The sequence below is a fragment of the Manduca sexta genome, unplaced genomic scaffold, assembly GCF_014839805.1.
Source record: "Manduca sexta isolate Smith_Timp_Sample1 unplaced genomic scaffold, JHU_Msex_v1.0 HiC_scaffold_88, whole genome shotgun sequence".
NCBI lineage: Eukaryota > Metazoa > Arthropoda > Insecta > Lepidoptera > Sphingidae > Manduca > Manduca sexta.
This window is the reverse complement of record NW_023595716.1, coordinates 1-14794: the sequence shown is the minus strand read 5'-3', so window position 1 is coordinate 14794 and position 14794 is coordinate 1. Positions and strand designations below refer to the sequence as shown.

The following is a 14794-nucleotide window of genomic DNA, read 5'->3' as shown; positions in this document are numbered from 1 at the left end:
ACCAGATCCACATATCATTTTAATTGATAAAAACACATCCAAAAAGTAATTATACAAAGATATTTGCTAATTTTCGGTAAAACAGTTACTAACCTATGAAAATATTTCGGGCTCTTTCTTGCGTGAATTCGATTTGCATCCTTTCACACAACACTGAGTCATTTCGAAACTTAACAAATACACTAATAAACACACTGAACAATTGAGAATATGATTATATTACTTTAAATTCAATATTTATGAAGATTTGTTTACATCGTCTGACACTACATGTACTTGCCGACTGGCCAGCATAAAATGGCGTTTCTGCCCGCAAAGGCGGTCCCAGTGTGTTGAAGTAAACGAAATAGTGCCATATGCGAAAGCAATTATTTTGTCTTTTTTTGTTGCGTTCCAAATAGCTTTGAGTAAAAGAGATAGACATATATATTGACAATTCTGCGTCGATTTCCCTAACATAAATATAACTTATTCATATAGCTAACTTTTGAGGCCTGTCCTCTTTATATTTAGTCATTGCTTAGACCCCATTTACAGAGACGCGGAGTATCAGGTACTGGATTCAATCATATGGCATTGCATGAGTATGTTTAAGAAAAAGCAATTTTGCACGCCGGTTTCTTGAAATGCAATGTTATTTGCAGCGGAGCCATGCGGGTGGCACCGACGCGTCTCACTTGGTTTTTATCGCGGCGGCACGTAGTCAATTCCCCGATGTAATGACGCGAGGCGGCGTCGCAAGTCCTGCCACTGCGCTCTAGTCGGTTTGATTGAACAGACCTTCCTGCTGCATCTCATCTCGGCTACAGCGATGCTCGCCGCATGAAACGTTAAAGGAATCGCCGCGAGCTCAGTGAGTACCGCCGCTCTACCAAATCGCATCTTTATAAATAACATCGTACATTGTCATACGTTTGTGTTTACGCGTGAGATGACACGGGCTGCTGCGCCGTAAGACGTAACGCATCATTAGGAATGTGCAACGCAATATTGATAGGTACGGTTTTGGTGTTGTTATGAACGCACATTGTCTGTTTACAATCTGCCAAATACAAGTTTTTATGAATGTGAGCATTTGATCTTATATGTTGGCGGAAAAGAAAGATATAAGGCGCTTACTTTATATATTGTCTTAGCTCAGAGGCGACTCCCAATCCTATCAACATCAATGCTTTACCATAGCTCTTAATATCCCATCCAAATATATTAGTCCTAAACAGATTGAGATAAACTCACATACCTTTTGATCGAGTTGCAGGACCAACTTCATATCGGTCTGCTTTAGTCGCTCTTTATGTCGTACCAACAGTATAGTCTGTTGAAGTTGCTGCTGTTCTGGATCCATTACAGTGTTGATCATATTTTGTATTTCTACTACAAAAGACAAAATTCAAATATGATTTAAGCTTATGACAATGGTAATACAAAATTTATCTATTATAAATTTGAATGTAAGGGCACGTCTTGAACAGTACTCATACTATTTCGAAAATGTTCTGACTTCTGACTTTTAGTGCTTTATAATAATATTAAAACTTATACTTAATCCAGGGAACGAACTTTATTAAAATGAAATTACGAGCAAAAGTTAATAGTCCTTTTATATAAAGCACCTGTATGCATGTGGCATCGTTATCGCCGAAGGCAAGCAAACAAGGAAGCGTTAGTTGATGGCAAGTGATCATAACCGGTTGCCGACTTTAACCATGCGCTTGAGTCGATCATTAGTCATTGCACACAAAAGGCGGGAAACAATTACTGCAATATAGGTACATCTTAAATAACTGTGTTACAACTTCGTATCACGTAGTTTTTAGATTCCAGAGTAGCTAAATACTGAAGTATTAATTTAGGTGAACCACCTACACCACTGATTCCCAAAGGGGACAGTGTGGAGTGTGGACCCTCAGGGGTCTACGGGAGACTTGACGGGGGTCTACGTTGGCGTAACCAAAAAATGGGAGTTCACAATTCTTAAGTGGGGGTCCACGAAAATTTATCTGGTTTGATAGTAAAGAACTAAAATGTTGGTTTGACTTCACCTATCAATGTAGGCAGATTATATTGATAGGGTCCGTAAGGCACGGTGACCTCAACATAAGTGTCCAGTTGCACCACGCAAAGGCCTTCCAGTAGTAATGGTGGTAATGCACTTTCTCTGAGAATAAAAAGGTCCACCAGAACCAGTATCATTTTGGTTTAGAAACATACATATTTTTCCTTTACTCCCTACTATCATGTAGGTAAAAAAAAATTATTGGCAGATTTTTATATTGTCATTTTATGACGTTTTGCCAGCCTTCCTTGTGTGTCTCACTTTGATAGATTCAAACCCACACAAAATATGTTAGGGCGCATCCAAATCAACAGAATGCCTTTATAAATGCGAAAGGATTGCAAGCTGCATGTGCGCAGACTGCAAGTCTGGTTGTGCAACGCTCGCCAGCTACACACACATTTAATGCACCACAAGCAGGCTTTGCTATAGTAATGTAATCATGCCGTATCATCAAAACAAAAGCTGTAAAGCGCATTAGCGAAAGCCAACATCAACTCTAAGGCCAAAAGAATCTGGCATGAGACTAGGGACACAGTGTTATAAATTAAGTACCTTGCTTTTCACATCAATCCAATAGTTAAATTGTCAATTGCTTACAAAAAAATTACAAGTGGAGAAGTCCTGTAAAAATACTTACATGTGTTTTCATTAATAACTTGCAACCTTTGCTGAAACAAGTGTTTTTCTGTAACATGTTGAATTTCCATAAGGCCTTTAACTATTTCAAAAACTGTGTCATTAAGCAGACAGTTAGCTAGGCCAGACAGAAGTTCAATGGGGACCCTCATCTGATATTTCCTGTGAAAGGTTGAAATAGTTCATAAATTATGTTGTGAATTATTGAAATGGCTTAATAATTAAATAAATTAATTCTAATGTTAAAATAAAAAAAAAATACTACAATATTTTTTTTTATCAATAAAACAAATGAAATTAGTGAACAAAATTAATTAACAAAAAAAATGCAAATAACCAGAATGCAGATGATAGAAAACAACATTCTTTTTCTAAAAGTTATAATAACTATTAAGTAGTAAGGCTTTTGAACATGAGGGTCCATCTGAGCAGGTACCACTATTATATTCTACTCAAATTATGATTATAAACCAAACAACAATAATATGTGCAGGTAATATAGACATAGAGGTTATAACTTAGGACCTATGTTTTTTTCAATTTTATGAAAATTTGTGATTGAGTAAGAAGAGTGATTTTCCAGGGTGGAAATTCTACCAAATTTAAATATGTATATGTTAAACATAATATTTGTAAAATTTGCCTTACTACATTTGGTATAAGAATAATAAATAAAAATAATTTATTTAGACCAAAACTTTGAGTTTTGGGTATGGATTTTTTTAAGACCTTCACGACACAGTGTATTTTACTTATGGATAAAGACGTAGGATAACGTATATCGAAAGTTTCTTTTTTGTATTAATATACTTACGGAGGGAGTTCTCTAGCCATGTCTTGTAATTGCTCTAGTAAAAAATATAACTTTCTTTGCAAGGCCTCGGGTGTCGGGTCTAAGTCCATATTGATAACTTATTTTATTTACAACAATGGGAGCATAGTTATTCTTTTTTACTAAAGTATAAACAGGTTTGAATAATTTTAGCTACAAACAAAATAATCTTCTTCTTCTTCTTCTTTGATTACTGGCGACGAGCTTGATTATGAAGCTATTCCGCCAATGTCACGTTGTTTCAGACTGCAGATTACTGAGGTATTAATCTGGGTATTAAAGTTGAATGTCTTTATGATGAAGACTTTTGTTAATGGGAGAAGATAAACGAAGGGGATTTGACAGTTCCATAGAGAATATAACCACTACGTTAAGACAGTTCTTGAGTGACAGTTGACTCTCTTTTTTTCCCTCGTAGCGTATTGAACAAAGAGAATTATAATATATATGGAAACGTATTGAATTGATGTTTTCCCCAAATGTTAGTGATCTACAACAACATGTATATGATAAGTAGACATCACGCATAGAAATATTATTTTAAACCAATAAATAAATAACACCACATGCATTAGATATAACTAAACGTACAGAAACATCTGACACTTATGACTAAAAAGTTAGAAAGGACTTTAGACTTAGACAGTTACCTATGTTATAACTTTATTTTGTTAATTTCTATAAATTTACATAGCTGTCTAACAAAGGGAGAGTCTACCAAGGAGAGGATACACTTGAAACTAGTGGGGCGGGAGACGTTATCAGGAAGAATATTATATAGGGGATATCGTAATTTGGGACAATTAAAGAATAAATGATCGGCGCTTCCTTCCTCCAAGCCACATTCACAAAGTGAATGGTCTCTAACCCTTAATTTTGCCAGATGAATCGGGGTGCATGCATGGCCGAAACGAAGACGACAGATTGTGGAAATAGCAGTTTTGTCCAATTGACGGAACTTGAAAACCATGGTTTGACTGGGATATCTGGAACAATGTCTCCATAGTATTTTCCCTTCACCGATTTAGATACCCGCCACTGCTCATTCCATGTGCGAGTTAGTCGAGTAAGGGACAAAAGACATAAGTCTTGGCAGAAGTAATTGTAGTATTCCAAGGAACCACTCTGAGTCGCAAATTTTGCACAGGAGTCCACAGTTTCATTGCCATGAATCCCTTCATGACCCGGAATCCAGGCCAGTACTATTTTAAGGTTATGTAGAGCACACTCAAACAATGTCTGTCTTATTTTCAAGGTAATAGGGAATTTAGATTTGGAGCGGAACGGATTGGACATTATGGCCTGAAGACTACTTAAAGAGTCGGAAAAATTATAGATTTATCTAATTTATGCGATTGGGCAAATCGAACAGCTTCAAGTATTGCTATAGATTCCCCTGTAAATACAGAGGTGCAGGGAGGAGATTTAAAAGAAAGTATGATGCGTGAATTAGGAATCCAAACAGCCGAACCCACGCACGCGTCATCTGATAATTTAGAGGCATCGCAAAACATTGGTAACCAACCCTCCCATTTTGAATTCAATATCTCATTAAAAACAATGTTTGCCTCGATTGTACCTTTATTTATGCCGAAATTGAGAAGGACAGAGGGTTTAAAAATTAGGGCCTTATAAGGAAGGGAGTACAAAGGACTAAGTGAGGATTGGAACGTTGGGCAAGATAATTGAGAAAAACTGCGGAAACTAAGAAGAAGACAAGGCATGGACCGTGGATTACTTGGAAGTGACTGTGAAAGAGTTCTAAGTTTATCTAAAAGAGGGTGAGAAGAAGATTGAACAATTTTAAAGAAAAATCTGTCACACAGGTACTGGCGACGGATATGAAGGGGGGGTTCAACGCACTCCACTTGCATGGCATTGATAGGAGTAGATTTCATAGCCCCCATAATTATACGTAAACATCTAGCTTGTATTTTATCCAAACTATTCAAACCTGCCTTATTACAATGGTCTAGCAGAAAACAGCCGTAATCCAGGTGACTTCTGATAATTGCATTGTATAGCAATTTTTGAGAGTAAGGATGTGACCCCCACCAAACTCCAGACAGGGAACGCAAGATGTTAATCATTTTTCACATTTTTGGGAAATGTAAAGGCAATGGGGATACCAGTCATCCTCGAATCTAGTATAATGCCTAGAAATTTAGTTTGATAGACCTGAGTAATGACTTCGTCATCAATAAGGATTTTAACAGGGGAATATTTCTTTTTGTAAACAGCACAGAATTGCATTTTGATGTTGATAGGGTGAGACCATGAACATTTAACCAATCACCCAGATATGCTAGTGCCTGGTTTAAGTCAGATTCTACACAGTGAATAAATTTGGAAGATGAGTAAAGTACGAGGTCATCTGCGTATTGTAGGACTTGACAGTAACTGTTCACCACTACATCCAGATCATAAGTATAAATGTTGTAAAGCAGAGGACTCAGTACTGAACCTTGAGGTAGGCCTTTCCAGACAGTTCTAGGGGTAAGAATGTGTTATTGATTTTAATTACCACTGATCTGCTCGTCATCAAATTAAATATGAAATGTACCATCTTCTCAGGGACACTCAGCTTTAGAAGTTTTTCTCTGAGAACCGGAAGAAGAACATTATCATATGCAGAAGTGATGTCTAAAAAGACACCTAAAAGTACTTCTTTGTTTTGGAAAGAGCGGTAAATATCAGTTGTAAGAATGCTAAGACTGTCTAGAGTACTCATGCCTTTCCTGAATCCAAACTGCGTATCTGACAATTTGCCTGAGTGCTCCATGAACCAATCCAATCGATGTTTGAGCAGATGTTCTGAAATTTTAAGTAATATAGAGGAGAGGGCTATGGGTCTATATGAAGAAGAGTGAAGAGGATTTTTACCTGGTTTGAGAAGAGGAATAATAATTTGTGTTTTCCATGCATCGGGAACAACACCAGTTTCAAAATGATTAATCAGTTTTAGGTAAAACTGTTTGCAGTTATCGTTAGCTCTTGTCAAGAACGAATAGGGAATGCCATCAAGCCCAGGAGATGAGTCGACAAGGCCGTCTAAAGACAATTGCAATTCTTCAAACGAAAATAGGGATGCTAGGGGGAGGGATAATAATCTGCGGGAACGGGCCGACATTTGTTGAAAAGAAATGAAATTCTCTGTCGTCATTGAAGAGTTATATTTAATTTCAGCTTTGTGGCGTTGGTGAATAATGCTCGTGCACTCTGCATCCCACCATGGCGGCGACTTTTGGATGATTTGCCTTTTTAAGTGGAATGTGAGAGTCTGCAGACGAAGAAATCGCCTCAACGAATTTATTATATGCATCTAAAGGGTGTAAATTACTATTGCCAGATATAACATTTAATTGGGAATCGAGGGATGCTACATATGATGGCCAATCAGCCCCAGATAAACGATATTTGAGGAGAGGGAGAAGGGATTTTGAAGAGGAAAATTAAGTGGGACGGAGATAACAATTGGAAAATGGTCACTGCTAAAACTGTGGGGACTTATTTCCCAATGTAGTAGAGACGCAAGAGATGCAGAACAAATGGATAAATCTACAACACTCTTTGGATTCTGAGAAGGGTAAACACGACGGGTAGGAGACCCATCATTGATAACACAAAAATTAAAATCATCCAATATTTCGAGAAGAGGAAAGGAGACACGGTCACACCGATAGGACCCCATGATGTATGGTGGCAATTAAAATCGCCCATGATTATCATAGGACTAGGAAGGAAGATAAAATAGAACGAAGTTCAAGGAATATGAAGGAAGAAGGATGAGGGATGTAAATAGAAACAAAAGAAATGTTAAAACACCTCACAGCCACGACATTAAAGTTTTGACTATGAGGAGGAACAGCTAACTGGGTATAAATGAGGGACTGACTTACAAATAAAGCACTTCCCCCATAGCCATCGTCCCTGTCATCCCGAAAACCTGCAAATCCAGGGACTCGAAAATGAGAGCCAGGGACAAGCCAAGTCTCGGAAATAGCAAGGATAGATGGGGAATATTTAGAAATCATAAGAGAAATTTCATGATTCTTATTGCGGATACTCTTACTGTTCCACTGAAGAATCTTTATTGGATCCATTGTTAACAAGGGAAAAAATTAATTGTAATTTATTGGCAACGTTGGTCGGTAAGCAATCAGAATATGTGGATATAATAGTGAATACTAGATTTATAAGACCTTCTAGAAGGTTACTTTCTGGGAGAGAGTCATCTACAGGAGTATTCAAAGCGCAGCCATTTGGTTGTGAAGAGGCAGGATCAGAAGTAATATCAGAATGTAACACTCTATTATAGCTCTTACCTAATGGGGCTCGGGATCGAGGGGAGGAGAAAGTAGTTCTATTGTATGAAGAAGGTTTAGGAGGTGAGTTATTGGGTGAAGGAGAAGGCATATTAATTGGGGAAGATAGATTAGGAGCAGATTTGATAGCTTGTGAATAAGAGTTATTAGGTTTAAAATTGGAGGATGCCATGTCGTAAGACACAATGTCCCTAGACATGAGCATTTTTATATTTTTTTGTCTGTCATGTTCAGGACAGCTTTTGTGTGTGGCAAAATGACTACCAGAACAGGAAGTACATTTAGCAGATTGCATGTCCACCGAGCATGAGTCACCTGGGTGTGGAAGAGAACATTTATAACATCTAGTTTTTGACCGACATTGGTTTTAATGTGACCAAAACCGCAGCAGTTAAGACATTGAATTGTGGGAAGTATATATATATCCACAGGAAGAGAGTTATAGAAGTAATATACGTAAGAGGGTATTTTTGTGACAGAAATGTAATTACAATAGTTTGAGTTGGTAGCCAACTAGGAGCACCATCTGTAATTACCTTTCTGCTGAGTCGTCTCGCTTTAATTGCTTTACCACATCCATCTGGAACTTCTATGTATTTAATGAAGTCATCCATGGAAACCTCAACAGGAATTCCTCGAACTACTCCCAACCGGGTCACATTGTATGACGGGATTGAAGAAACATAATTATTGAGTGATAAAGTAGGATTAATTAAAAAATTATTTGCATCAACAGCAGTAAGAAATTCAATAGAAATTCTGTTGCGACCCACTTTTTTTTACCCCATTTTTCATTATGTTTGGTATTTTATGCTTGAACAAAAACTGGCCAAAATTAATTGGTCTGATGGTCGATCCAGATGAAGGATCAGTTTCAACACGAGACACATGAACGATAAATGGACCTGTGCTTGAATCAGGGTAAGAACTCAAAAGTTCCTTGTAACTTGTGTGAGTGAATGAGGTTTGAATGGAAGGGCATTCAAGGACCGGTTGTGCTGAACTAGTTTTTTTGGTAGGGATGATTGTCTCCGAGGAGTCATCGCTTTGGCGTTTATAGGCCGATTGTCTAGCCACACTAGTATCAGGGTGCAGGGGAAATAACATCCATAGCAACCGTTTGGGAAATATCCGGGGATCGGGGGTCCGAGGTGATATGTCCATTGTTACTATATGAGATAGTAACAAGGACTAATTAATACACAAAAACACTTACCGACACCACTAAGAATATACAGAACACAATTCAATAGGAATTATAGTAATATAGAGATTTCCTGATTTTTTAAAAGGTTTAAATACAGAATCCCACTGACTCGTGTATCAGCTACCCTCAAAAAAAACATCAAAATAATGAATCTGACAATTGATTGTTGACAAATGACATCTGTCATTCCGACGTTTTTTAATTAGTTGTCAGGGAACCTACTAAGGTCGGAAAACATATTGCCAAGTCATAAACATGTCTGTTATACCGGTTTCTGACTTATTTCGAATAGGATTATGCGCTAGAGCTGTGGGTTTCAATATCGATATATAATTTGCATCAAGACTCCAAGTCTTTTTATAGTTTTGCTGTTTCACGTCTCATAAGCATATCGCGGCGGCTCTTTTTTTTAAAGCTATGACACGTGTCACATAAATTTAAAAGGTAAATCTAACAAAATGTAGCAGCATGGTTAATGATTTTAGCCGGTTCTTTGTGGAGCAAATAAAAAAAAATGATTTGTGATTCAATTTGACAGCACATACGTAAGTTTCCATATATATTAAAATTCTCTTTGTACGTAAGACTAGGCAGTATGCTCAAAAGACAATAGCCTGTCCTCTAAGAACGAATAAATGAAAAAAAAATTTGCCTTCTCCTTAAGGAGTAAATCAAACCAAAAAAAAAAAAAAATGAAAAAAAAAAAACAATTTGACAGTGACATTTGAACGACGAAAAAGGCAACATAGATTGTTTTTATCCTAAGCAATGATGACTGCTAAATAATCCTAATATTGTTTCTATGTGTTTAAAATGTTAAACTTAAATGGAATGATCTATATCCTTTTTATATTTTTCACCCACTACAAATTACTACAAGCGGATAACACAGATGCAGCATATAAATTGGAACGTTTGTTAGTTGCTTTGTTTATTGTTTTCTGAAATGTTCTGTATTTTTCGATAAACGTTAAATAACAATATTTATCTTTCAATATTTTGATTATAATCAAAACTAATAACTAGCCTCAAACGAACAGAATATTTTATAAATCCCACTTTTCAATAAAATTTAAACTTGCAGAACATTATCTATTACGCCCTACGTCTTTCGCTTACTAATGATAATGTTGTTTTCCAGGAGTACTGTTGTAAATAATGATGAGACACCAAAGCCTGCAGATTGTATGCCGCTCCTAAACAAGTTTGCAGATGCATCAGCAAATTTTACAAAATGTAGTATAAAACATGCGCGGCCAGTACGACTTTGCGAGAAGTGTATTGACCACTATGTGTCATTCCGAGATAAATACCAGGCTTTACTGAAAAAAGATGATAATGGAACATCATGTAAGGAGATATTTATTTCACATGACACACTCGATGTTGTTTTAGGATATTACAACAACATTATGTCTGTGTGGAATAAAGGAAACTGTAATGGTAAGTTTAATACCTATCTAAAACTTATTACCACTATGCCATATTTAGTACAAAAACCTACAGCTCACTGACAATAGAACATTAAGGAAAGGAACATACTAAATGTAATAATAATGTACCCACCCACTTTTCAATGTTATCTTAACTAGATTTTGCTTGCAACTAACTCTAATCAGGAATAATGTGGCACAGGTGTGTGTGTGTGTGTGAGAGAAATATTGAATTAGAGCAATACTAGGTTTGACCTCACAAAAAATATGGAGACAAGCTCTTTAACTTTTGATTGTTGTTTATAACAGGTTATAACAAAAATGTTGATGAAATGTTATTACATGTTGGCTTTTAGTTTTATCCCTGTTTGGTTAACCTACCAATATTATAAATGGAAAAGTTGGTGAAAAGTTCTGGATGTTTGTAAGAAGTGAAAATAGAAACTTCTGAAAGGATTTTATGGCATTTGGTATACATAATATAAACCTGCTTCTGGATAAACATATAAGTTACATACAGAAATAATTATTTCATTTTGTTTTAAACAATATATAATGTTGAAAAAAAACACAATGTAATTGTCAAATATCTCTGTAATATAAATTTTAATATATTTTTTGTTTCATTACAGGATGTTACAATTGGACAAATGGAGCACCAGAATTATCAAATAATACAATAAAATTCTATAAATTTTTAATGACACTATAGACTGTATTCGTAAGAATTTGACTCCAGATGAAACAAACTATACAAAAGTCTGTGACAACTGTATGCACAGTTATTTACAGTTGAATAATTTTTATGAATCACTCAGTTATGATCCTATCGGTTTAGATAATATTTGCATGGACGTGGTTGATTCTGTAAGTAATGGTTTAAACTATGGTTTAAGCGTTGTTTTAAACAGGGGCGTAGCTACTGCCGTTTCAAACATATCAGTGATATGGGGACTCAACCTATGGGCCCCCCATGGCCCATGGCATGCTACTGGTGTTAAGTCACAGTATTATGAAAAATATCTAAGTATAAAATTTGTTTTTCTGAGGTTCCAAATCTATGAATTTTGATTGTTGCATGACTACCTATAATCTCCATTTGTAATTTTTTTAATTCAGTTAGGAAGTTACATAAAATTGCTTACCTGACAGCACCACAAACTTCAAATTTTACATTGAATAAAGTATCTTTTGCTGCAATCATTGTTCAAGCACTCAGCTCACCCTATTCAGCTAATTATAAGGAACTATGTAATTATCATACTACATTTTTAAATTTATTAAAATGTATTATTCCTGTCTTCCCATTTTGTAAAAGGTTAGTTCAAAAATCTAAAATGATTTATGTGGTGTTGATAGCCAAGAGATTATAGGTAAATTATATTATATTTAAATATAAAATGGCTAAAATTTTACAGATGAATGCGACAAGATCAATATGGAGTAAGAGTCTCAATTGTTGTAAACTAAGGAAAACACCAGAAATCATATTTTTATGTTGTACAGCAATTATAGCAATGTTGCCAATCCTTTACTATCTAGCTGTAAGATTCTGTGGACCAATAAGAGACTTGCCCAATGTGTTAAAGCGTAAGTGTTATTATACCAAAAATTTTGCACACATACTTATAACATTTCATATATACATATATCAGTTTATTTATACTTTGTCCTACTGTTTATTTTACTTTTGACTACAGCATGCATGTCTTTGAAATGCCATAATTGTCAAGCAATCCTAAACAACAGAATTATATTACTTCATGGATGCTATTATTTGCTCTTTAGCTCATATATTTGTTGATAACTTAACCATCACATTTTGATTAGTACTTGAATTATTATTAAAAGTAAAACAAGCCATTGTATGAAATATTAGTATACATAGAAAAGTGAATATAATGTTTCCTTATGTATGTATGTGAGTAGGAAATGTTTGACTAAAGAGATTTCATTGAATGATTTTTTATTAAATTATTAATTTTACAGAATCAAGATTTAAACAAACAATTCTGAGGTCTATGAATAGAAGAATGAATTAAAAGAAAATCACATGAAAAGTTGAACAAAATTTATTACTGCATTTGTATTTATATTTAACCAAAGACATCAAAAATAAAATATTTGGATTCTTAAGTTGTTTATGTAACCAATACAATTCATTTTGTTTTTTTTTTGCATAATATTCCAGTTCTAACATTTTATTAACTTGTGTTGCAGGAATTACCTGTGTCTAGCTTTTTTGTTATTACTTTTTTTAATACTATTATTGCTTCCACTATTAGCCAACTTATGTTTAAGTGAGTTTGGTGTAAGGTCTCCTTTGTTTACCATGTTTAAGCTAGAATCCTTGTCTTTTGGTGTTCCAGGCCTACTGTCTAAGCCAACACCTGACAAAATTTTACTATCGCCTTCCAAATGCTTTTTGTAGCATACCAGAAGATGTTGCAATTTTCTGGGTTACAGTCTGTTTAGTTTGTGCAGAGTGGCTGATAACTTTATCTATGCTGCCATTGGTATGTTGTTTACCCGACGGCTTTGATGCAATACTTTCAGTTGAACCATGAATGGTGGTGTGATTCAAACTTCCGATATTTAACCCTGAACTAATTTGTGTATCTGAAGAATCTTCATTTGTCTGTGATTCTGTTTCACTATTTCTGTCATCTGAAAAAAAAAAAAAATGTAAGCACAAGAGTACCAGTAAATAAACTGTTGGATAAAACATGAATTCATCAAATCATTGCTGTAAAAAATTACTCACTTTTTGCTTCCCCTGATTCCACAAGACCACTTACTGCCTAAAATGATAAAAAATACATATGTATCATGATATAAATCATAAACTTAATACTTAACTTCTTAAGTAATCACAATACTTACAGCAATTGATGTTATACTAGATTTAGAAAATAATCGTTCAGCTTCTTTGAACTTTCTATTTCTTTTATCAGCCTTTGAATTAGTACTTTTGTTAGTAGTTAAGTATCTGTCCCAGCCTCTTATTATATTTCCATACAGTTGAGTATCCTCCAGGTATGATCCCTCAAATGCATATATTTGACGTTCCAAATTCGCCAGGGTTTCCTAAAAAATAACATTTATGGCGCATAAATGTTAAATGTAGAATATTTTATGTTATAGAAAGTAAACACTTACGGCCACTTCAGCTTTTCGTTTTACTAATTCTGCCAATTCCGCTCTTGTGTCAGCCACCGAAGATTGTTTGGATGCCATGTTGGTTTTTTTGGATTGTACACTTTGAGTGTCGTTAGCGGGACTTTGAGGTGACACAACCATCGCGCTGTTTGAAATATTTCTATTTTATTATTCCATAATTCAATAAACCAAGGATTAAAGGTTTGAAAGATATAATTTACAAATATAAATTGAATCAAAATTGATCGAAGAGGATATGTCACGTCAATTGTCGCATAAGTCACACTCACAAATGACAACTGACCAGTGTTGCCAGGGCCCTTGAGCCGTAAGTTACGTTTCGTTTCCTGAAATGTTAAATTTTTGCTGCAAAAGTTACATTATTGTTTTTTTTTTAATTTACCCGTTTTTGGGCAAGCATTTTTGTAGCTACGAAACCGCGGGGACTCGCGAAGTAGGAAATGTGCGCGCGCACACTCAAGCAAAATCAAGTTTTCATACTTATATGCAAGATACGTTTCATTTTGTCATGGCGAGCCATCTCTGAGTGGATATATGTGTGGAGTGAAATACTTTTTAGACCCGCCAGTTTTAGGTGTGTTCAATTTTTATGCGTTGAATAGAAATGCGTTCGTAAACTGTTTACAATAAAAATGTTGTATTACAAATCTCGTTTTTCTCAAAAGTTACGAAAATTGCCTTAAATATAAAAATTACTTACATGTTACGCGAGGGGGTCAAAAGTAACGAAAAATGTAAGAAATGTAACCTTCTGGCAACACTGCAACTGACGGAATATGTTACCCTTTTAAATTTTTTAAAAGGTGCGTTACATAAATATATCAAAAGATTGGGTTGATATTATGTGGCACTTCAGTTTTCTTAGGATTATCGTTCTTTCGCTTCTTAATAAGTCTAAAATAATAACAATAAATGCTGAGAATATAGCATTGCGTAATACGCACTGTCTTTGTCAACTTAATACAGCGAACTTGAAAAAAAAAATGTTACGGTTAGTGTCCACTAGCTCGGTGAATTGGGTCGGGCTGCATCGCAAAATTCAGCGGACGCGCCGGTGCGTCGGATACATAAATAATTCTAAAGGTCATATTTATTGATTTAAGGAAAATATTGCAACTGGTA

The 14794-nt window shown here is 35.3% G+C and overlaps 3 protein-coding genes across 3 annotated transcripts; 1 reads left to right on the top strand and 2 right to left on the bottom strand.

Moving 5' to 3' along the window:
• Positions 1 to 1116: 1116 nt before the first annotated feature.
• On the bottom strand, positions 1117 to 4476 carry LOC119193672 (gonadal protein gdl-like). Its single transcript, XM_037447302.1, has 3 exons — positions 3510 to 4476; positions 2697 to 2857; positions 1117 to 1374 (listed from the first exon to the last, which is right to left on the bottom strand). Exons 1-3 carry the CDS (start codon positions 3596 to 3598, stop codon positions 1166 to 1168), a joined length of 459 nt encoding a protein of 152 aa, XP_037303199.1. The 5' UTR covers positions 3599 to 4476; the 3' UTR covers positions 1117 to 1165.
• Positions 4477 to 9756: 5280 nt separating this feature from the next.
• On the top strand, positions 9757 to 12628 carry LOC115454905 (osteopetrosis-associated transmembrane protein 1). Its single transcript, XM_037447301.1, is given in 6 exon segments — positions 9757 to 9976; positions 10201 to 10502; positions 11125 to 11181; positions 11184 to 11359; positions 11911 to 12082; positions 12482 to 12628. Coding segments are annotated over 6 exon segments (864 nt in total). The 5' UTR covers positions 9757 to 9872; the 3' UTR covers positions 12535 to 12628.
• Positions 12549 to 13963, bottom strand: LOC115441121 (chromatin modification-related protein MEAF6). Its single transcript, XM_030165740.2, is given in 5 exon segments — positions 12549 to 12907; positions 12909 to 13159; positions 13257 to 13293; positions 13376 to 13579; positions 13652 to 13963. Coding segments are annotated over 5 exon segments (825 nt in total). The 5' UTR covers positions 13793 to 13963; the 3' UTR covers positions 12549 to 12715.
• Between the last annotated feature and the right edge of the window lie 831 nt (positions 13964 to 14794).